Source organism: Anthonomus grandis, chromosome 16 (assembly GCF_022605725.1).
Source record: "Anthonomus grandis grandis chromosome 16, icAntGran1.3, whole genome shotgun sequence".
Taxonomy (NCBI): Eukaryota; Metazoa; Arthropoda; class Insecta; order Coleoptera; family Curculionidae; genus Anthonomus; species Anthonomus grandis.
In genome coordinates, this window is record NC_065561.1 from 7,826,970 (window position 1) to 7,852,745 (window position 25,776).

Genomic DNA, 25,776 nt, shown 5'->3' on the forward strand with positions numbered 1-25,776 from the left:
GCATAATAACACCGTCTTCCTTACACTTCCTTACCTTCACTAATTATGAATCTACAGTGTGTCCAAAAAGTCTGGAAAAATATCTTTTACAGGTAAACGAATTACCAGGCTGACACTGACTTATTTCCTTTTTATTTTTTTGCATGTTTTTAGATTTCTTAAAAATAAGCAGAGTGCGTCAAGAAGACTGGGCAGCTGTCAAATGTATTATTTTAAATGAAACACCCTATTTATTAATGCATTTTTAGATTCTATGATAAATTCTAAACACATTTCATGTGCAACTCCCTATACCAATCTTCAACTGTTTTCGAAATATTAATAATTCAAAATCAACATTTTTAAAATCTTTACCAGGCTTTAAAATCTAAATAATTTAACTTGCAGAAATTTAACTAAGAAATTTAAGAACTTTTCTATCTTAGTTTTTCATAATCTGTCGTTTAACAATAACTTTAGATTTAACTTAAGCTTAAATTTAAAAAAATCTAATTTCGAAATTTCAAGCAAATAACGCCCTTTTTTAATAAAGATATTATAATAAAAACTTTGGTGCAAAGGAAAACTATTTAAATACCTATTTAATTGAATGTCCAAAATGCTTTCCTCGCACTTCTTGACAATACGCAAATGTTGAAATAAAATTTGTTAATAACGTTTCAAATAATTTTTTGTGTAATTTGGTCAGCTTCGTCTACTTATTAATGTAATTTTTTTCATTCTATAATTGAGCCATTTCGGATAATATTGAATTTAGCGAAGACGTCAAATAGATTAATCAAAGTCAAAGTGTCCCGCTTGCCACCTGTGACACAAAAAATTACCAATAGTTAAATAATATAGATTTTAAAGCCGGATAAAGTTTTTAAAAATGTTGGTTCCTAATTGTTGATATTTTCAAAACAGTCCAAAAATGCATTAATAAATTGGGTGTTCTATTTAAAATATTAAAGTGGACACCTGCTCAGTCTTCTTGACCAACCCTGTATATTTTCAGAAGTCTGAAAACATACAAAAAAATAAAAGAAAATTGACGTCTCCTAGTGTTTTTAACCAGGTAATTCGTTTAGCTGTAAAAGGTATTTTTCTAGACTTTTTGGATACACTGTATAATATACAGATTGTGTTATCGTGAGCTACGTATTACCCAAAATAATAGCAACACCGCTTGGTTGCGGCTTGCAGGCGGCGGAATTTTTCGTTTTTTTTTTTTGAACCGGGAGTCAGCAGTCCTCACTTTGCTGTGTTACTGCACGTTGCATTAATGAGCGTTAATTTCGTGTTTTTTTCACTATGGCTGTTTATACCCCTTCAACTAATTAAATGGTTTTATGGAGGCAACTCGGCAGTACAATGTAGAGATTTGTTTTCAGTGACATTTGAGAATAGACCGATTCCTTATGCAAAAACAGTTTTAAATATGGTTACAAATTTTGAGACATCTTTTTGTCTTCAAGATTTTAAAAAATGCCACACAAAACGTCAAGAACCACCTGTTGAAGTGGTCCAGGATATAGAACGGCGGGAAGAAATGGTTTGCAGTACCCAAGAACTTGATTCGACACGTTGTTCGTGTATTGTCGAAGGTGCCAATTCCATTTTACCTGAAACCCTTTTGGAGGTGCGAAATAGCTTTTACGATAGGTTAAGTTTTTGTTTAGCGAAACAAGGCGGTTTATTTGAGCCTTTTATTTAAAAAATGATATGTTGTTAAGTTTGTTTATTAGAGTTTTATTTCTGATTTTTTATTATATTTTTATCAGAGTTGATATTTTATTTTTTATTAGAATAACGCTTTAATTTTCATTAGGCAAAACACAGCATATTAAACATTTTAAGATTACAATTCTATGCGGGTTTTACACATTGTCATGTCTGTAAAACCCGCATTAGAATAAATATTTTAAAAAATGGCAAAACCTTTGGGTAAAAACCATTGGGCAAAAACTAGGCGATTGCGAAACCTCGCTGGGAGATAATGGGTTTGGAATAAGAAACAGCAGAGGACATTTAATTAGTAAGTTCATGTAACAAAACAACTTATATGCGATGAGCAGCTTCTTTAAAAACATGGTGGGCTAGCCCTGGCGAAATAACGAAATCGACCTAACATTTTCAAACACGAAAAACATGGTACAAGACGTCATAGTTATTAATAATTTCTCTATAGGTAGTGATAGCAGAGCAGTCAGAGCAAGAATCTTAATAAATATAAGAAAAGAAAGGTCGAAGCTAGTAAGGAAATCGATAATAGCAGCAATGAAGAAAGTGCAAAATTAATTAATGCAAATTGGCTAGAACTGAGAAAAAACAAAAGCTGAACAGTGATACTAGAAACCTGATGAAGAAAAGAAGAAGTTTAGAAAAAACACTTGGGGAACGCCACGTAGCTAAGAGAAAATAACAAATAGATATTCAAAGCAATTCGAAGGGCTAGTGTTATGTTAAGGCTTATGTTAAGGCTACATAACCAAGGTAATAGAGGAAAACAACCACGACTAATAAAAAAGAAATTCTAAAAATTGTAAGAGAATTCCATGTGGATCTCTACAAGAAAATGACAATATCGGAGGGCATTACCAAAATACAAAACCAGGTGTCAGAGGATATCCCAGATATCACACTAGATGAAATTAACAAAAGCATGAGTTAACATTGCAAATATTAAAATGGAAGAAGCACTACTAAAAATACTGTGCAAACTTGAAATACTGTGAAACCCTGAAAAATGGGCCATCATAATATTGCTGCATGAAAAAGGTTTATAGCCCAAATACAAAACTATAGGCATACGAATCAACACTAAAAGGCTAACAATAAAATTTGATTTCTATTAATTAGGCGAACAGGCAGGACTCTTTAGAGTTATGGCACTTTAGAGTTATGGCACCAATGATCACTTCCACACAGTGAAAATGCTTGTTGCATGCTTAGAGTAGAATAAGCCTTTGGTGCTAGTTTGTGTAGACTACGAAAAAGGTTTAGATACAGTGGACCATCATAGTATGCTCCAAGCCCTCGCGGATTGTAGAATCGACCAACGTTATACCAAACTTATGAAGTATATTTACAAGAAAGCGAGTGCTGTTATTAGACTTCATGAAAATACTCCTGACCTCAAACTGGAGCGAGGTGTATGGCAAGGTGATAACATCTCTATCAAATTATTCACTAAAACCTTTTGGAGTACATCTTTAAGCGTACTAAAACCGGTATTAACATCAAGAAGCTGAACCATCTTTGCTTCAAATTCGATGAAGTAAAAGAGATGCTAAACGAACTGAAACTAGCATCCAAAGAAGTTGGGCTGAATATCAAGCTCAGCAAGATTAAATTTATGAGAAATCTAGTCACCAGTAAAATTTTAAAATAATCGCCTTGAATATTTCGCAAGTATGGTCCTTTAATTACCTGGGTCACGAAATTCAATTAGGGAGAAACAATGAAAACTTGTGAAATTGGTCAAAGAATAGGTCTCATCTAATCCTGTGTTAACATATGGAGCCGAAACAGTAATTCTAACAAAGTAAAACTGTAAACAAAATAAGAGTGGTACAGAGAACCATGGAAAGAATAGAGACCCAAGTTAGGGGTATCTAGAGATCTAGAGATCATGCACTTTGCAGCAGAGGCAGACCGATCACTATATGGTCGGACAAACTGAAACGCATTTACACAAATTGGATGAATGCAACACGGGATAGAGAGAGATGAAAATATTTATTGGAAGCTTATGTCCAGTAGTCGACGACTATGTAGCTGTTTGATGATGATAAATTATGAATAATTGGAAGTTAGCAGGTAATAAAAAGTCTCAAACCTCTATTAACCCAAGTATTAAAAATATTATAAGCTAAGAAATCTGTACATGGTTAGTTGGTCTTAATGTGAAAATAGTTATTGTAAAATCTAATTCTAGTAACAGATGCTTTTATCAACATAAAAAAAGTACAGAGATAAACTAGTCGAAAAATAGTCGGAATACCGTAGTATATTGCACTTACTTGAACTTACGAAAACGATCCAATACATAGCCACAGCAGACTGATCCAACCAAACCAGCAATAGTAATTACTAATCCTATTCGTCCAGCATCTTGGTCATGACCCTTAAATAATACCATGAAGGTAAAGAAAAGTTTTTTTAAAAATTTGAATTTTTCTCCTACCTCGTAATATTTTAAAATAATTTCACTTAATAAAGTGGAAATCGCGTAAAAGACTCCCACGTTAATCCCATAGGCATTTAAGAGCAACATAAAACTTCGATTCTTAATCAAACGCTTTAGAGATTCCATAAAGTTCACTTCATCTTCTTCTTGTTGTTGGGCCGAATAAGATGGTGGAGTTGGAGGTCCGTTCTTAAAAACTATAAAAATCAAGTATAATACCAAATTAAGAATTACTAGATGTTAACTTACAAATGACGACAAGGACCAAAATTATGGAGGTAAATATAGCCACCCCAATAAAAAGTATATAAAGTTGTTTAGTCACTTCAGCGGTTTCTCCTCCGACTACGATCATTGGAGGAATCACAAATCCCAACGCAATACCAATCTGTAAAGTTAAATTTAATTTTTTTATAGGTATACATTTTTTTATGGCTATCTGTTATAATTTAATAAGCCATTGAACAAAATGGGCAAAGGATATATGTATACCAGGAACCAGGCAAATGCCGAAAATCAGATCCCTGCCTGGAAAAAGGACGTCTAAAATCTTCGAGGCAAAATTAGAGTTCTGAGCAACTATCTATAGAATGCAAAGCCACAAATTTATTGGCAAAGTACGAGTAATTATTGCTCCTGTGGGAATCCGAACTCTTCAAGCAAAAACGCTACACAATATTAAATCATACGTTTATTTTTATCTACGGTGAATATTGTTAACCTAACCTAGCTTTTGATTTGTTGTTAGTTGTAATGTGACCTGTATAGGTGTAGTGCCTGATGATGCTCCGAAATAGGAGCGAAACACGTGTAGCTTTAAAAAAATTATATATACGTTTATTGAGACCCTGACTTGGAATTTTTACTTTTGTTTTGTTTTTGTGTGGTCTCTTGGAGGATTGGATGACTCACTTAAGCACGGATTGTTAAATAATTGTCCACCATATTATTATATATCAACTTACCAGCACTATCAGACCTAGCAGTTCTCAATTGGAACAAACTAATATTAAGGTACTTGGCAATAGCACTTAAAAACATGTGCCACCTAACAAAAGGCACTACTGTAATAATAATAATAATAATAATAATAATAATAATAATAATAATAATAATAATAATAATAATAATAATAATAATAATAATAATAATAATAATAATAATAATAATAATAATAATAATAATAATAATAATAAGAATAATAATAATAAAGACGAGGAAGGAATAATAAGGAATAATTGAGGACGAGGTCAAGTCGATGTTAGCAATCTACATTCCAGACAAGTAAGTAATTTACGCGAGTTTTTCTACACCAAAGCTCGAACCTTAAGCCTCCATAATACCGTTGCGAAGGCAGACAAGAACTATACGCCTCTTAATCTCGCGTAACGTCTACTAACTGTGAACACTAAAAAACTTCTACTAACGTGAATTAACGTCTGAAGTAAAGTCGGACACTACAAAGATGGAGGATGGAAGGGCTTAAAAAGAGTTACATGGTAGACATTATCACGACCTTAACCAACTTCATATCGACAAGGATGCATCAAACAGGTGGCTCTCTCGAGGCGAACCCTTTCTTGAGATAGAAGGGTTAATGATGGCAATTCAAGATCAAGTCATCAATACTAACAACTATAAAAATCATTAGGGATCCAAACACCGAGTCAGGCAAATGCAGGAAATGTCACCAAGTATCGGAAACAATCCAGCACATAACATCTGGGTGCAGCTTGTTGACATAACCAGGTCTGCAACATCATCCATCAAAATTTGGCCAACAAGTATGGACTTATTAATACTTACACTCCATACTATAAGTATCAACCCCAGAAGGTACTTGGGAACGGTAACTTTTAACTCTACTACAACAGGCCAATTATCACCTACAGACAGGTGACGAATAACAGGCCTGATATAGTGGTGGTGGCTAAGGGAGTCAACTCGGTCCTTCTAATAGACATCGCGATACCAAATAACAACAACGTATTGAGTAAGTATCAGGAGAAGTTAAGTAAATATGCAGATCTAGCTTTTGACATCCGACAAATGTGGCATGCAAACAGGATCGAAATCGTCCTAGTAATATTATCATCTACAGGGGTTATACCGAAATCACTAGAAGCTAGCCTCTTGAAATTGGGACTGCGTAGAAACATCTACATCGACCTCCAGAAAGTGGTCCTTCTGAAAACTTGCTGCACCGTGAGATAATTTTTACAGGTAAGAGTTATTGACAGAGCCCAACCCCTTTGATACTTGCATCCCGAGGTGGGTGAATTTTATCCAGCCAATTGGCTGAGATAGTGTGTGTATAATAATAAAAATAATACTAAATCCAAATCCCAATCCATCCCAATTTTCAACAGGCCTTCGACTTAGTGCTCCACAACTGATTTCTAAAGATACTAGAAATCCATAAAGTATCCTCAAAAATAAGAACTGTTCTTCAAAATCTTATAAGCACATGGATACACACAGATAAATATTCTAATTATTACCAGCAACGCTGGAAATATAAAATGTCAAGATAAAAATTCGTCAGCCAGGTATTCTTAGAAATCAATACCAACACTCCATGCTAGAATTGATTTCTGACTCTTGCCATGCTAAAAAGCTTTTCTATCACCCTTAGTGCAGCTCACTGTCTAATGTTCCTTGCCCATGACAACTGTTTCTATTTCCTCCTACTTCTTCTAATCTTTTCCTCCAGAATCAGCAACTGATATCTGTCGTGTCTGAAGATGTGACCAAGGTAAGCTGTTTTTCTTTATACTTGTAAACAATTCTCTGTTCTTATGAACTCTTTTTAATATTTTTTCATTTGTTACCCTGTCGGTCCAAGGTACTCTCAGTAGGCGTCGATAAGTCTACATCTCGAAGGCCTCTATTTTATTGATCATACTGACCTTCGTAGTCCAGTTCGTAGATTCAACTCCTTATAGAAGTAGCGACCAGAGATAGCCCTTCGCATATCGAACTTGATTTCTAATAAAATTTTCATATTTCATAAACGCTGTACGAGCCAACTTAATTCTATATATAAAATCTTTCTCTCAATTCCCATCCGTGTATGTTGCTTTTTCTATATTCTAATTATTTATGCAGCATGTGCATGTACTTGATTTTTCTAGCCGATTAACAGTTTTTTGTCATTTATGTTTATCCCGTATTTAGTACTGCTATTATTTTGGTTGGAACATCTGTTGAAGTTCTCTAATATCATTAGCAATAATAATAATAATAATAATAATAATAATAATAATAATAATAGTTTATTCAAAATAATAATTAACAATATTACAAAATGTCTATAATAACGATCAAGAGAATAGTGAATAAACAATGATCACAGAAGTAGCGAGATTACTACTTTTACGTGAATATGAATTTAAAAGTTTTGCAGAGTTAATCTTATCTAAAATTTAATGACTACGATATAATGTTCAAAACATAGATCAAGATCGAGTATGTCCAATTCGGTAATTTTTAAGGTCTATATCGAGGTAGTATGTCATGTCCAGGTTTGTGTGATTTTATTTGCTTTCTTTTCAATTTTACATGGATTTGCTAAAGATTATGTTTAAAAGAAAAGCATATTTATATATCATAGTATGTTACATATTATGATTTAATATATTATTAAACGTTTCTCTGTCCGTCCGCTGTATCCAGTCTTTCACATAAAATTTAAAATTTTTTTGATTTATTTTATCTTTTATATGCCCCGGAACCAAATTATAAATCTTAGAGATATAGAATCTAAAATATCGCTGACCAATAGTTTTTTCATTTCGTGGAACTACAGCGCTTTGATTTTGAGCTCGAGTAGCATATGAATGATTCACATGTTCAACTGTGATTTTCCTTTTATGAAGATTTAAAAGTAACTTTTGAACATATAATTGTTTTAAGTCAAATATGCCAGCAAGATTGTATAGCTGATCAGATTCTATTAATAAATATTATTAAATCTATTAATAAATATTTTAGATATAAACTATTTTTTTCATTTATTTTTCTTAGTAAACCTTTCGTAATCCATTTACTTTTTCCGTTTTTCCTGTTACTTATTTTAATTAATTCTGTATGTTTTTCAATTTTCCCAACTAAAATATCCATAAACATCCTTGTTGCCACTTCCGTGTCTCTTGTACCATATATCAATTGCCAGTCTTCCATTTCTAAGTCATTTCTTAATGCCTCATAGTTAATATATTTCTTTGTTTTCACTAAATGACTATTATTATTTGCATCCTCATCCTTTAAGCTTAGATTCAAAATAATTGGAAAAGTGTGACAGTGTCATCTGCATATCGTATGATATTAGCATTCTATTTACTTTCACTCTTATTTCCTGATCTTCAAAAGCTACCGTAAATTTCGCCTCTGAATGAAATATTAAAAAGCAAATGAGACAAGGCGCATCCTTGTTTGTCTCCTCTACAAATTTTAATATCTTCTTTGCCACCAGTATAAGTTATCGATGAATCTTATATCCCTGTCATCTATGTCAACTTGTCTAAGAATCTGTATGAGTTTTGAGTGTTGACCGCACTCAAATGGTTTCTTGTAATCTACAAAATATAGAAATATGTCCTTCTTAACGTCTTGACACTTTTGTATTAGGATTTAAGTCCGAAAAGCGGTACTTCAACCGGCTTCTATCGGGAAGTGCCCGGTATCGTATATGTGATTTAAGACTTCATGTAATACGGCAATGTTTTCCTCATCAATCACTTTCAAGAGCTCCAATGGTATTCTGTTTGCCTCCGTTAAAACTATCCTTATTTCTTTCTTTACTATCGGTTGCCCGGATAAAGTTGTGTTTGATTGGATATCTATTACTTCTTTACGAGAGTCGTCAGCGAATAAATCCGTAATGTATTCTTCCCATAGTCGTTTCTTATCCTTTTCCTCTATTGTGAACTTGCCTGTGTCATCTGTAAGCATATGTGGAGATCGCTTTTTATATAAACCAGAGGCTTCTTTTATTTTTCTGTGCTCCTCCCGAGTATTATGGATCTGTTATCCGTTTTCTTTTAGCCTTGCTTGGCGTCTGGCCTTCCTTTTTGACATTATTCGTAAAAAACCATCGGCAATCCATTTTGTTTTGCTTCCCTACGATGTACGAAATTTTTGCTGCAGCAATATGTAAACAATTATATAGATATCTGCAAAACAATAATATGCTTAGTGCAGAGCAAAAAGGATGCAAAAAAATGCTTATGAGATTTAACCGCAGCTACTTGGAAGAGTTCTAAGGAATATGGTGAAATTCTACTAGCGATTGGACATAGATGCCGCGTGCCTCAACATAGTATTTGGTTGGTGTCTTAAAGTACTGACTAATATTGATATATTCAGTTACGGAGGTTTCCGTTTCGTTTATTGTTTTTTAAAGTTTGTATATTTTTATTATATAAAATTTCACAGACCGCTGGGTATTTTAGGAATAAAATCAGGTATGTTTTATTTATGACTTTCCTTACCGAGGCCCCGTAGCCACAAATTGGATTGCAAGGCAATACAATCTTAAGTAAACACCAAGGTCTTAACTAATTGCATTTAGAAAGACAGTACATGCCAAAATATAAATAAAATAGTTTTAAGAGCATGGACTAACGATATAAATACAAATGGGCGCATTTGTATTAAAAAGTTTAATGTTATAATGTTATAATTTGTGTTAAGTGTGACGTTAAAATATATTAACCTGATTGCCAAAAACGCCAATGCTACACGCCGATGAAACTTGATCCGGTCCAAACCAAACAGCGGCCAATCGTGCAGGTACTGAAAGCACGAAAACTTGAGATAATGCAACTAAGCTTTGTCCTAAAAAGCCCACCAACCATCTGTCTGGACTTACAGAAGCTACTTTTATCCATGTGCCTAGACATGTTCCCAGAATTCCTATTATTATTGCCACTCTTAAACCCTAAAAACATTACCGAATAAATCTTGTGAAAGGACTTAGTTAGCTTAAGCAACTAGATAATCAATGTGACCAAACATGAGAAGGTTCTTGTATTTCGGTTTGTACCACAAGTATACCTTCCTAACTTTTACTTACCAACTTTTTTAACAAAAAACTACCAGGAAAAATAAATGGGATGTATAGAACCATATAAATCATAGAGGTCCAGTTGACCCATTCCGTAGACACGTCATAATACTTTTCTATTACATTACTAATTATAGTATACTGCGTCCATTGCATAGCGTTTGATGCAGAAAAGAGAACAAATATTGCCAAAATTAGCCATCTTATTTTGTAGACAGTCAGTTTCTGGATATCCGGTAAGGTTCTTATGCTGCTGAATTTAGATTCAGGATCTTGGATTGAGGAATTCATATTTTATTACAATATATTGCGATGGAGCCTAAAAATAGTAGAAAATAGGTAAAACAGGTAAGTATAGTACATACTACGTGATTTCAATAAAAGTAAATTTAGATAAATATCTATTGGGTAGGATAAATATCCATCGACGTTTTGTAAATACCACAATATATTTATCAATACTTTCAATAAATTATTGGTTAATTTAAAATAATTTTGTATTTAAAGTGTCAATGCCTATTATTGTTTTTTATTTGAAAGGTCTGTCTGAAGTATGGTTATATAAATAAAACTTGAAATGAGAAAAAAAAATGAAACTTTAAAATACAAAAAAGAAATAAAAAAGTTAAAATAACAAATTAAAGCAAAACGTAAATATTTACATAAAAATAATTCCGCTAAAAATAACAAGTCTTAATATGGAATATCTTGTACTGTATTTTGAATGTGCTTTGCTTAATCTTAGAAACTATAACAGCGAAGAGTGTAGTCTAGTGAATACTTCTGGCCAAAAAAACTTGCATTTCATTCATTTCTGATCAATGCCAAAATGCACAGCCACCCCATCTTGTTGCTAGATAAAGGATTGACGTAGGTTAAGCGGCTAAAAGATGACTAGATGATTACCAGGATATTCCGCAAATAAGAGAAATAGAAAAGGTAAGCAAGGTACTTGGCGAGATCTGACTCTGCTAATTACTTTTACCAGGGTAAGATCAGGAAATTAAAAGGGATAACAATTTGTGTGGTCAGCTATAGTATCTCGAGATTTTGGAGCAGTAGGCAAGCATTCGCTAATCTTGTGAGCACATAAGTTGTTGACTCCTGTGGAGGATATCTTAAATTATCTTAAACCTTTTTTTACTGCCCTGAAATAAAGTTCATATTTCTTAAGTACACACTAAATTATAAGCATAGTAAATAACGTTAAAGTAGTATCTAAGTCACGTTATAGTAAGCATTGATACTATAAAAATACACTCTAAGTTATCTGTAAAAATTCTTTGTGAAGGAAGAACGACAATGTTTATAGGTGTTAGTTCGAACCAATATATTCCGCATGCTCAACGGTCAATTTACCATGAGAATGGACATATTTATGATTGAAACTGGTACGATTATTATTTACAGAATACGAAACAAGTAAAAGACGAGTTAGAGTATCTTCTAGCAGATTTTACATTCATTAGCTGAAAAATGCTAACTTTGTCTTAGAATAACCTAATATCTAGTTGTATAAATTCAATAAAATAACTCACACGTTTGCATTTACAATTCAATTTACATACAAAGAAATATCTAAAAGTACAAGACATACAGTGTAGACTCCTCAAAATATTGAGCATAACATTGGGCAACAATACCTTCCTTGTCAAATATTATTGAAGTTTATGCCTGAAGCATCTAAGTGATTAAATACCTTTATATGAAATTATTTATTAAATCAGAGTGGGAATGGACAGTTGTAAATTAACATTAAAATTAATATTAAGTTCATATAATGAAATAATTTAATTTTCTAAAATGTATTTTAAACAAACCTAACACATTTCTAAACAAAAATAATTATTATGCTTGCTTTATTCTTTATAAAAGGTTCAAAACTAAATCAACCATTTGGCATAATGTGGAAGAACTGGAAGCCCAGTAATTTGAAGGTTCGTTCCCTACATCTTTGTTGGTTAAAGAAACCACCATACAATATCGTTTAATTCGAATATTTTGGCACCCATCAATTCACAAAATATGTCGAACTGCTTAACAAAGATGAGCAAAATATTAAATAAATAAAATTTAAGGAAATACCAAATAATTAAAAAATCACGTCCAGGTTCAGTTAAAAAGGATCATCGAAAAACGGACCACAAGCAAAACTCTTCTGCGTTTTCCTGGTGAACAGTACATACATTATTTATACAAAAACTTCAACTATATTTACCATAAAGTTTAAAAAACGGTAAATTTATTAATAACAAATTCTAAATTTGACGTTGTCATTTTAAAGACAAATGTGCTGATAATAACTCTTCTTCGACAAATTGAGAACTTTTAACTTTGGACCCGTTTTAAACTGCAAAAACAATCTGGAGGAAATTATAATAAGTTGAATCTATGCAATACTTGCCCGAGGCTATTAAAATTACGTTATGAAAGTTGTTAGATAATAATTTATTTGAAAATGCAATAATTAAATTTTAAGGGAACATAAAATTCTTCTTTTTCAAGCATTACTATTCCAGAAAGTTTGGAATATCTGAGTGAACATCTGGAAAGTAAGGTTTTTGTTAATATAGGAGAAATAATTAAATTAACAAAATTTTGCATGTAACAAAATATTTTTTAATATAAAAATTCGTATTATAAATAACTTCAGGGTACAGTCAAGGGTAATTGCCTGTTTTCCTTTCTAGCAAAGCTCTTCATGAACCGTTTTGAGTTAAATGCACACAATACATTCCAATACTTTCTACGAGTTTGGTTAGGATATGTTGATGAAGTGCTTGTCGTGGTCGACAAAAGCAAATGCAATATTGATAATTTTATAAACAACTCAATAAATGTTTTTCATCTATTAAATTCACCTGCGAATAAGAAACAAGCCACCAACATCCATTTTTAAATACTCTTGTCATTAAAAATAATAATCGGTTAGAATTTGATATTCATAGAAAAGAAACAAATACTATTAGATACATACATAGTGACTCTAATCATGGTTTTTAACATAAAATGGCTATAATGTATTTCTTGGTGCATGGTTTAGTCTCTGTCGCGCCAACGGAAAGCTACCCGCTTTAGGTGGTTACGACGGTTCGATAAAAATAAAACACCCAGTAAAACAGTCACTAAGATGCTTTATTTAAACAAGGGATTATTACAAAAGTTAACTAGCGAAATTAAAAACAAAAAAACCCGGACCGAAAAAAGATACATAAAAAGTGTTCTATAAAATTAATGTGTACTCTTGACCGACTACAAAAAATACTAAAAAAAATCTATTCGATATAAAATCTCAAAGCCTTTTACCGAACAAAACATTTCTTTATTTCGTTTCCTTATCGTTAGAACATTAAATAAAATTCTGCTTATGAGGCAGCGGCACTATAGCTCCGCACGAGTGCGGAGCTATTTGCATCTGTGGCAGCGGCTTCGACGGTATCGGGTATACCGGTGAAATACAGACTAAACAACTTTTTTCCCGGTGCCTTAATTGGATTTATTATATTATGCGGCAAAATAGTCGTAATTAGATAAATATTTTTGAGTTTTAACTATTGACCCAAAATATAGAAAATATGCCTTAATTAAAAATACTAATAAAATCTACGGTATCTCTAACATTCTCCCACCTGAGGGACATTTTTGAGATAATCAAATTGTTCCTCACTAATAGCTAAGAGGCAATACAAATGAACAAACACAAAAAAATTAAATATATTACAGTGATACAGATACAGATGTACATTCTACATCTTGAAATCACGAAAACGTAACGGAACTTTTGATGCACGACCCGAACGAGTGACTGCTCTAGAAACTCCCGCACAACCAGTTCACTCTCTTCAGGTGAGTCATCTTCTCTAGGCTCGGGATCATTCTGGGACTCTGAATCAGGGGTGGTGCAACATTCCAGAGGATACAGCTTCTGGTCTCAGCATTTGTCCTTTGACCGTCTCGACTCGTACATCCGTACATCCGACTCGTACTAATCGGACTTTCCCATCTTTTCCTGGCAGTACCTCGACCACACGTGCAACTGGCCAGTCTAAACGTTTACCGCCCTCATTCTCCACAAGAACCAATTCGCCAACAACAACTGGTCGGCTCTCTCCTTTTTTGAAGTGAAGCTTTAATTGTCCGAGATATTCTAAGCGAAACCGAGCTCGAAGGTCTTCCCGTAGCTTTTGAATTATGTGCACTTTCCGCGTAGGAGACGCAGTATCTATCGCGTCTCAATCAGGTAGACCCCATTCAATTTGATCGCGTAAAAACATAGATGGACTAAGCGCGACTAAGTCTTTGGGATCTTCAGAAAGATACGTCAAAGGCCTAGCATTGACAACCGCTTCGCAATCACATAATACAGTCAAAAGTTCTTCGTAGTTCAAACTTGTACGACCTAGCACTTTTCTTAAAAGCCTTTTAAGTGCTCCGATCAAACGGCTCCAAAATCCTCCCCACCACGCCGTTGTGGGGGATTAAAACGCCAGGTCATACGTTGAATACAAGATTCGCGTGCAATAACACTCCAGTCCAGTCATGATAAGGCATTTTCCGCACCAACAAAGTTCGTACCGTTATCACTATACATTGTCTTTGGCCTTCTACGTCGCGCCACGAACCGACGCAGAACTTGAAGAAAACTCGCGGTTGACAACGAAGTTGCAAGTTCCAGATGGACGGCGCGGAAAACAGCACAAGTAAATAGACATATCCATGCTTTTCCTCCATTTTTCAGATATAGTGGGCCGGCAAAGTCGACTTCTACTATTTCCAAAGCAACAGCATCCCGAACTCTGTCTACTGGTAACGGTGGTGGCTCAACAACTAAGGGTTTGGAATTATGTCTTTTACAAACCAGACATTTCGTTATAACAGCTCTTACTGTCCTTCTACCTCCCAGTATCCAAAACCTTTCCCGGAGTAGACTCAGAAGACCTTGGGTTCCTACGTGACATGACCTTGTGTGAATCTCCATTATTATGTTTCTTACCAAAATGTGCTTTGATGGTAACACCACTGGAAATCTATAACTTTCGGTGTTCGGTCTATTAGACACTCTGGTCTTCAAACGAATTAAACCATTTTCGTCACAAAATGGGCTCAAACCGCTGATTCGTTGGTCTTGCACCCCACTAAAGCTATCTTGCTGTATAATCTTCAGGATAAACATTTCTGCAGTAGCTTGCTCCTGCATCTTCAATTCTCCATGGGTTCTTTCAAGAGTATTTCTGCAGTCACTAATAAATCTGAATATCCAAGACATCATACGCACGGATTAGCTATGTTTCGAAAAATAATCTAAATTCCAAATTTTATGACCTTCAATATTTACACATGTAGTAATCAACCCTTTTCTGCGTTCAGAATTAACTTCATCTTCATTATGTATAACTTCTGCCGAAGGCCACTCCTCGGAAGCTTTCTTAAGCCATTCTGGGCCCTTCCACCCCTATAAAGGCCCACCCCTATAATATGTTATCCCTATAAAGATCCAATATATAGTTAATTGTATAGTTTCGTTAGTACTTAAACATTGTTTAATACATAAATAATGGCTTCATTTGTCCTTTTCAATAATGTATGTACATCGGCGAAGTCTAGCCAAAGGCTAATCTACTTAACACATAGCACAACAGAAAGCCATATTAAAATTTAAAAATGGTAACACTAGTAGCAATAAAAAAGCAGATAATCAAAAATTATAAAAATGAAATACCTATAGGATAATTTATATTATATATATTTTATTTGGCTTGGGCCAGTTTAGCCATTTAGCCATTCGTATTCTTTTTATATTATAAGTTATTATAATTTCAAACTTAACACTAAAATCGGACGCTTACAAACGACCATGCCAATCTGGACTCGAACTATTTTCATTTTTGTTTACGTATTGTTTTTTTAATTTATTGGTAAAATAATCTATGTACATATGTTTATGAGATAAATAAATTAAATTTTTCTTTACTGCATAAAAATGTTTTAATTTTTACACCAAAAAATGGCTATTGATACTCTGTGTGTGCTAAATTTGATACACATATCTTAATAAAAATAATCTTCATAATGCTATTAAAGTTATGATGAAGAAACGATTTTTTTAATATTTTAACGCTATGTAACTCAAAAGTTAAGGAGTTGTAGCTTTATTTAAACTTTTCTTTCTAAAATCACCTAAGGATTAACACCTTAAGGATCAGCATCTTATTCTGTAACACCTTGCATACTCACCGCTCTGCCAGGGCCGGCTCTACAGACAATTTAGTTGTTCTGTTTTGTTAAAAAATGCAGCTTTAGCTTTCTCTTGAAACATACTAGAGACATCTCTTTTATAAGATTCGGAATAATGTTATTGTAAATTGCCACAGCATTATACAGAAAACTACGACAAAAGAAGACTGATCGATATCTAGGAATTGACAAGTTATTTATTTATAAATCTTAGACTAGCATCATTAATTTAAAAAAGGTAAGTTTTTCGCGGAAGTACGGAGGAGAAAATACTGCTGGTACAACTAGCAGTCTATGGATAAAAAAGCCAATTGCAAAGAGAATAGATTTTCTACGCGCAGCCAGCCAAGTTCACATATCCTTACAGAGATTCTATCATACTTTCTCAGGGCATAAATAAATCTGTAGCATTTTACAAACGGTGTGCAATCATTTTGTCTAAACATGGAAAATGAACAATATTGCAGTAACTCATAAGAGGTAATATTAAAGACTCACACAGTTTTTTCCTTTAAAATTAATTATATTTCTGTATGCACATAACGGTTTAAAGCATAGTATGACTTTTTTATGACGATAGCAACATGTAACTTAAAACGCAACTCATCCAAAAAGAATTCATGATTTTTTGCAGATTCAACCAAACTTAGCTCAGTACCTCCCACAAAAAGCTTTAAACCGTCTAATGCAAATATTTTTTTGTTCTTAGAACGTAAGTACATCATACAACACTTTAAAGGGTTTAGTTCGAATTTAAAATTATTGTGAGAGGTAAAGAAGGCAATTCTGGAAATATCGTCGTTTATTTTATTAGATGCCTCCAACACAGATTCAGCCTTAAGAGAATGGTAAATTTGCCTGTCGTCTGCAAACCTCTGGTTCTGGCAGTTTTTTACAACTTAAAATAAAATAAATCAGAAACATACGTCAAAAATAAGACAGGTCCCAAAACAGATCTCTGAGGTACTCCAGAGATTTTATATATCTGGTATTTGAAAAAATCGGATCTTCCAAGACCACCATTTGCCTTCTGTTGGATAAGTAGGATCTAAAAAACATTTGAAAAACATTATCAAATCCATAATAAGCTAATTTTGCTAAAAGCAAATGAGGATCCAAGGTGTCAAATGCTTTGGAAAAGTCAAGCATTATAAGTGTCGTGGAATCACCTCTATCCATTGCAAGAGTTATCTTCTGGGTAACGTTTAGTAAGACAGACATCATGCTATGTTGTTTTCTAAATATAGTTTGCTTATGCGAGTAGTATTATTGGAAATAAAAAAGTCATAAATTTGCGGCTGTATAAATTTTTCCAAAACTTGCTTAATGCCTGGGATAATTGAAATTGGTCTATGGTCGCAGAAATTAGTTGGATTATTGATTTTAGCCAAAGGTGTTAACATAATCACATAACAGGGAAATGACCAGTTTCTAGGCAACAGTTTATAATATGCGTAATATGTGGAGATAACTTTAGAATACTGTTATTATATTAACGCTAATTTTGAGTCACGACCCTGTGCATTTGATTTTAGATTAAAAACCATTTTAAAAATTTCCTTAACTTTAGCTAAACGAAATGAAAAATTTAGATCATCCTTAAATTGCTTGTTAAGAAAATTAGCAACCTCCTCTCAGCCAATTACCTAACTGAAGCAAAATAGTCATTGATTTTGTTTGGATCTCAGTTAGCCATGTTTTATTAGATTTTTCTTTTTATTAGTTACATCTTTAGTATACATAAGGCCAATTGTTAGTAGTTTTAGTTTAGTTTTAATCTTGTCCCAAAAATGATAACATCGTTAAATATCGTAAAATAAAGAGTTTGGGTTAGTGGTAAACATAGAGCGTCTCCCCAAAATAGCATCCCATATAGTCATATAAAAATTGGTTCTGAACCATCCTCATGTTTGATGTACTTATAATTTCTTGACTTAAACATGTCGATAATTTTCTGATTAAAAAGTTACGCTTGCAAGCTTTGAAGATAAATTTTCTGTATGTGTTTTAGAATGTAAATCATTATTAAGATAGTTATCAAGAAATTTAATAGCATTCTGAGAAATGTTGTTATTATCAGGTCTTAAGGAGAATTGAATATTGAGGTTTCTCGTACATTTAATAACAATTCATTTGCGCTAAACCTCTTTTTTGCCACCTGTAATCTTTTTGTCAGCATACAGAGAGGTCTCATGGGATGCCTAAAATGTGGTATCATGCGCATATTGAACTGTAGTTCCAAATTCAATCGAAGAGACAATTCATATAATTCATAGAGATATTCGACTAGAGTAGGAATAATTGCATCAAAATTGAACCCTTAGGTATACCTATTTAAACCTTGCTTTAAACATGTTAATATTAATTAATACAAGTTTAATTATGAATTAGTATGAATTTCCTCTTATTCCATCATATAAGGATAATTTTTGAAGCAGGATGTCATGAAAGACACAGTCGAATGCCTTTGATGGATCACAGAAAGCCGCTGTAAGCATCTCTCCCCTCTCAAAGGCTTCCCATTGTATCCAGAATCAACCTATGTATTGCATCAGATTTGAAAAGAGCTTATCTAAAACCCACTTTGGTTTTAAATGCTGAAAAATGCTCATTTTTGGAGAAAAAAGCTTTTATTCTTTTTTAAGAATTCAAGTTCAATTATTTTGGATAGAACCGGAACAACTGATATTGGACAATAATTAAATTTTTTATTGGTGTCTCCGTTATTGGACACATCTCTTAACCCTAATAAAAAGACCAAGAAAGATTATAAGCAATAAACAAAAAAGAAAGAGGAACAACATTTTATTTTTGGTTTAGCCATTTCTACAGCTTCCTTTTTATCAAAATTAATATTTTTTTGATACGTCAAAAAAAATATTAAAATTATTTGCTATTATTGAATTAAAATTTTCTTTTAATTTTGTTTTATTGTTTGTGTTGATAATTTAATTTTCCACATATTTTTATTATTCTTTTTTCTTTACTATTACAAATTGATTTCTAAGGTTTTTGATAACGTTTTTACAATCCTGAAGATTGTCTCTGACAGACCTAAGATGCCTTAAATTTATTTATAGTATGTACAGTTTTTGTGTGGCTTTAATTATGGCGAAAAGTGTTCATGCATAAACATTATGTTTAGAGAAATTCGTATTTTTTTCTTAACAAGGGATGCATTTAAATTTATATGTGGATTATATTGGGAGAATAGTAAATAAATGGATTAATTAATTGATTGACTTTAAACCTATGAAAACTTAAAAGGTATTAAAATGTATTTTTCGGGTTTTGTTATCGATATCATTTTAAAATTATTTTGTTCTTATTACCAAAACAATGATTTTGACCAGATGTTTATATTAATCATAATTTGAACATATCGATCGGATCAAATTCAATTAGCAGATTTTAATTGCTAAAATAAAGATATCGCTTTTAAGCAACTCTCGTAATTGTCTCGCTGATTCTCGGCACTTTTTTCAATTTAAACTAAAGTAAACTTATATCAAGCCTACCTTCTTAGTACTTTCTATCCTTGGTACTAAAACACTACTGTATTAATAGTACTTGCATAAAAACATTCTAGAAACAATAAGGCATACACTTTTTTATTTAATCACATGAATAGTGGTGGTACAGTCGACGCCGACGTATTTTTGGCGAATCACTGCATGGCTTTACGCGCATGTATTAAGTTTTAGGCGGGTCAATTCTTTCAATTTTTCAATCATATATTTAAATTAAAAGTAACTTATTTGATAAATAAAATAACAGCAAGTTAGGGACCGAAATGAAACCGTTCTGTCCTCTTTAAGGATCGCCTTTGATCCGAAATTAGGAATTAAAATATTTGTCCATCCTAAAATTGTACCGTAGGACATAACATGTGTGAAGTATAGGGTGTCCCAAATTCATAATATTTGAATTGAGCAACATTCATATAATTTGAATTTCAATATTAAATCAAGTTCAAAAATAAACTTTTTATTATAAGACATCAGGTATCTTGTAAACAAAGCAATACAAAAAATATATACATCTAATAAATACATTATGCGCCAACACAGTTATTATTAAAAGTAATAGTAGTTAAAAAGGCCTGAAACACATAAAATATTAAAAACAATCACCACAATAGGTATTCATTCAATATCTATAAGTTCTGGCAATAAGTTGTCTTTTTACTTTATTTCTAACAATATTGATATATGGAATGGTTACTAGATTTTAGTTTGCACCGCAATATGGAGACATATTGGTATTTGGTATATTTTGACCTTTAATTAAGTATATGATAGTGTCCCATTAGCTAAGTTATGGCAAGTGCTAGAAGATAAGAGATTTCCATCGATGTACCGGGTGTACAACTAAAAGAGGTCGCCGGCCATATCTGAGTAACTAATCATCGCACAGCGTAGGGAAAAAATATTTCTGATAAAAGCGGCAAAGAGAAATTGCTGGAAATTATTTACAAGTTCGTACGATCACCGCTAGGCGTCATCGTTCTAGGCTTAATACAACACTGAAATGAAAAAACTTGGTTTTATTGAAAATATTGAATCCTAGAGAAGAATGATGCCATTTTAAAGTATGATAAATTCTTAACATTTTTTATTTCAAACTTTTTTTTCTAATCTGTCAAATAATAGGTGGGGAAAGGGTTGAATATTTATATCTAAAATTCTTGATAACTTTTGATTGGCCTAACGAATTTTAACGAGCTTACTTTTGTTTTAAAGGGTAATTATTAGGCTTTTATTTGGTATAATTATTTAGCCGTTCTAGTTGTTTTGTTGAGCGCTAGAGGGCGGTTTGCTTTAATTTGAATTTTTTCAGCGATTTTCTGGCAAATATTAAATACAACGATATAATTTTTTACATTTAGGCTAAAAGAGCATAAAAAACATAAAAACTGGGGCAAATCGCAACTTAATATCTATTTTATTTCGAAATTATAAATTAAAATTTTTTTGAACAGTTAAATCAGTCGCCGCGCTGGCATTATTGCGTAACAGTTATAGACCCATAGTAAAACTATAGGTCCAATCCGGAACAAATTTGGGACAAGCTGAAATTATCAGGATCCCTTCTGTAGGTTGTCGACAATGTTTCCTAAAAAATCGCACTAAATCGCATGGGCCGCACTCGCCCAATAGAGCTTTAAACTAAAAAAACGTGCTTTTTTATCATTTTTCAAAAATATCTAAAAAACTATTATCTTTTTTAAAAATCTACTAGAAAACAAAATTATTGCCAATAAAAATACCTACAAAATTTTTTGGTTTTTTAAAATCGGCCTAAAAACAAAAAAGTTATGAGCTTATAAAAATTGGGCCGATTGGGCTTGGATTCTATTAAACTGCTTTTGGTAAATTCGACTTTATTAACGCTGACGCAAATTAATTGGATGTTTTTTATAACAAAAATATGGTAGTTGTCATAAAAAACCAGTGTGGAAAATTGTATACAAATCACTAGGTATGATTTAATATTTTAGATAAGGCGTTAAGCGCAAAAATAGGTAAATAATACTATGCTAAAATGTGCTGCTACTTACTCGTTTAATAATAATCTCAAATAATATTAAAAAAAAAAACAGAAATATACTATAAAACTAAAGTCGGTGTGGCATGGTACCTAAATGACACTTTTTAAAGAGTTAGGCCAGTTGTATTTATGTATTATTAAATTTGATACCAAACACAGTAATCCTGTCATACAGTCAGAAACAAAAAGTATACTTACTTTATTAAAACAAATTTTAATAAAAGAAAAAGAAATTATTGTATACATTCATCATTTTCAACAAAAAAGACACATTTGTTGCATTGTCACAATACTGTCCAATGTAAATTGTACAGCTTGATGAACATTTAATTCCTACCTTTTTGCAGGTACACGTTTTGGAGCATACTGACTTGCATCCACAAAATAATAATTTTATAATAAAATCGGAAGCGATGTCCTTACTGTTTCTTTGTGGGTCTAAGTAACCGTCCTTTTCAACCCAACCCCACTCTCTTGGATCTAAATTATTTCCCAACCATGACTGCACCTGAAGGTAAACCCTTTTAAGATGTAATTGAGCAGCTTCAGTTGTCAGGGGTAAAGAACCTAGCTCAAAGTTACTTCACAGTTTTTAGCGTGTAATTACCTGATTGTATTTTACATACCTAAATGAGTTTAAATTTTGGCTTCACCTACTGCCGTACCATTTTAGAATAAAATTTTCTCCTAATTTTAATAAAGTGGCAATATCACTGAATACCCCTTTAAATTGAAGTAAATCTTCGGAAAGTTTTTCATTTTTAGACAAAACAATTAAAGCACTTTTTTTGTCCTTTTTAAAGAATGCCGATGTGGTATCGCAACCCGACATTGCATGAACAAATAATATGTTTTTAACTATTGCAGGATCTAAATTCGATTTTAATGTATGTATATTTGTTATTTTGTCCATTTTGCCTGCAACACCTGGTCTAAAAAAATACAGATTTTGTGTTCTGCAATGTTCAATGAGCAAGACAAATAAATCTGTGTCTTGTCCAACAACAAAAACATTAGATTGACTTTGCTCGGCCTGTGTTGCTGCGGTCACGGTAATCATATAATCTGCATCTGATCCTGATTGTTTAACTAAAATACCAGCTTCAGCAAATAGAAGTTTTAAATAATTTACAAGTTTTTCCTTATTTGACGATACAGCTAAGAAATTAGCCTGGTTAGATCACTAGAATATCCATCAAATAATATTATACATCTATTTTTACCCTCACATGTATAATGGTACTTAGAGCCGTAATGGCCTAATATTTAAAGGCCCATAAGTTCTTTGTTTTTAAGGCGATTTTGAAAAACAAAATACGGTTTTGTAGCTATTCTTATTGGCAACAAATTTTCTCTCTTATAAAATTTTTAAATAGTTTTTAATTTTTAAGATATTTTCAAAGAAATAAAAAAAAATACGATTTTTTAGTTTAAAGTCCGATTGGGCGAGTACGACCCATGCGATTTAGTGCGATTTTTAAGGAAACACTATCGACCATCTAATGAAGGTATCCTGAAAGTTTCACCTTGTCCAAAATTTGTTCCGGGTTACCCCATGTAAACACCTTAGTTTTACTGGCCTATTAGTAGTAAGCTTTGGAAACAAATGAATTTGATAAATATTTTCGAGGCCATGATAAAACGTTTATTATCGATGTCAAATGTATGAAATCATTTAAGATTTTAAAAATGCCAAACGTAATTCCAAACGACATAGTTTTTGATAGCAGTGTATTTTGAGTTCATGTAAAATGCATGCATTGCAGCCCGTATATATGTCCAAAGATATCCTGACTGAAGACACTATAATCATAGAGTCTTTACCGGTTTAGCTGCCAGGCTAAGAAATACTGGTATTCGGTATAAGTATTCGCGGCAATATTCATTGAAGACGAAGGCGAGGGCGCATAGAGGCCAACGTAATAAATGTTTTGGCATATATTGAAATAAACCCTCACATAAGCATCCGAAATATTTCAAGGGAATTGGGAATATCCCACGGTACGGTAGAAAATATTCTGAAAGAGCACAGGTACCTATTTTTATTTGTTAAAATACTAATAAGCATCCTAATATCTTATATTTGTTTTTTATTTAGACTTCATCCATATCACGTGGTTCTGCACCAGGAGCTTCTCGAAAAAGACTTTGATAAGAGACTTAACTTCTGTCATTGGCTGGTTAGAGAAGATACCCGATTTATCTCGAAGATATTATGGACGGACGAGGCATCATTCAGCAGTGATGGTGGTGTAAACCTGCATAATCTGCATTATTGGGTAGAAGAAAATCCCCGTTGCATGTTTTGCATTTAAAGTTCGTCAATACTTAACCAGGCAGTATCGTTTGTGGATAGGAAGAGGAAGTATATTTGCTTGGCCTGCTCGATCCCCAGATCTGACAGTCCTAGATTTTTATCTGTGGAAAAGGATTAAAGATTTGGTTTTTGCCAACCCACCCACAACACAAAACGACATGCAGGACCAAATACGCAATGCAATTAATTCCTTACCCACAGCAGAAATCCAGACAGCGGTTCTGTCAACGACACTAAATTGAAAATTCAGGAAAACAGTTTGAGGATCTAGGACACCATTAAAAATATAAAACAATTTATTTATTACAAAAATTTGATAGTCCCATACCAGAAACTTTAAAATATGTCTATTTGATTTTTATTTTTGTTAAGAAAGTACTGTATCGAAAGCTCACTGTTGAGAAAAGTGGACTGTATTTATTGTTTTTTTGACAATTAATGGTTTTCTCTCGATTACAGTTTTTCACTCGCGTTAGCTGACCAGCTTTTACTCAGTACGAAATGCGGTTTATCCCATAAACATGGGATTGTATCGAGTGGTACTAGATGCTTGAGCGATGCGGTTTAGCGAATTTACTTTTTCTGATAATGGGTTTCAACGAACTGGCTCAGTATGTTGGACGCGTACCTTTTTATAAGGCCTCAAAATATTCTTTTGGATGCATTTGAATAGAAATACTTTAACTAATTGTTTCTACACAGTGAGCCAAGCGAAATTGAGTAAAGTTTAAAGTTTAATGAAAATTTGAAATAGAATGAAGAATGAACTACTTGATTCAAACTGTTGTAAAATTAAAAAAAAAAAAACTGAACATACCGCCCACCAAAATGCATTGCATTTTTCAGTGGCTTGAAAGCGGCAAAGGACATAGCTTGACTACAGGTCGCTTTAAGGTGCCATTACTGGTTTGAACAGTAGCGACTCTGACTACTCCATCCGAACCCGGATGTACCTCCTTAACTCGACCCTTATGCCACTGCAGGGGCGGTGCTAAGTCACTGCGAATTAGCACTAGAGTTCCAGGAGAGAGGTTAACAATAGGCTTATGCCATTTGGCACGTTGATGTAGCGTGTGCAAATACTCACTAGATCAACGGCGCCAGAAATCTTGATGCATTTTTGGAGCAACTGCCAGCGATCTAAACGATTTACAGGTAACGAGGTCACATCAGTCTCGGGGAGAGCAGTCAGAGGCTCCAGTACTAAAAAATGCCCCGATGTCAAGACGGTCAGGTCGTTCGGATCGTTACTAAAGGGTGTAAGAGGACGTGAATTTAAAAAGGCTTCAATTTGAATTAAAACTGTGTTTAATTCTTCATAAGTTAAACACTGATATATTGAAAGGCCGGCGTAGTCCACTCCGGTGTGAAGAAAAGGCTTTACAGATATTGTGCAAGATATTGTCACTATCCATAAAAACGCCTAACCGTCTAAGC

At 33.1% G+C, this 25,776-nt stretch overlaps 1 protein-coding gene across 3 annotated transcripts in view; it reads right to left on the reverse strand.

Annotated features, from left to right (window-relative positions):
* The window catches only part of LOC126745868 (uncharacterized MFS-type transporter C09D4.1-like), a 55,384-nt gene that overhangs the window by 17,083 nt on the left and 12,525 nt on the right, over positions 1 to 25,776 (reverse strand). Inside the window, exons 1-6 of one of the 3 annotated variants that reach the window (XM_050453901.1) lie at positions 19,991 to 20,006; positions 10,248 to 10,557; positions 9,888 to 10,112; positions 4,421 to 4,559; positions 4,169 to 4,368; positions 4,005 to 4,108 (exon numbers count right to left, since the gene is read on the reverse strand). In XM_050453901.1, coding sequence (XP_050309858.1) covers positions 4,005 to 4,108; positions 4,169 to 4,368; positions 4,421 to 4,559; positions 9,888 to 10,112; positions 10,248 to 10,529 — 950 coding nt within the window. In that variant the 5' untranslated portion in view covers positions 10,530 to 10,557; positions 19,991 to 20,006. Of the gene's footprint in view, positions 1 to 4,004; positions 4,109 to 4,168; positions 4,369 to 4,420; positions 4,560 to 9,887; positions 10,113 to 10,247; positions 10,558 to 12,323; positions 12,442 to 19,990; positions 20,007 to 25,776 lie in introns of those variants that run through there. The other 2 variants (XM_050453900.1, XM_050453899.1) reach the window with 2 other exon arrangements.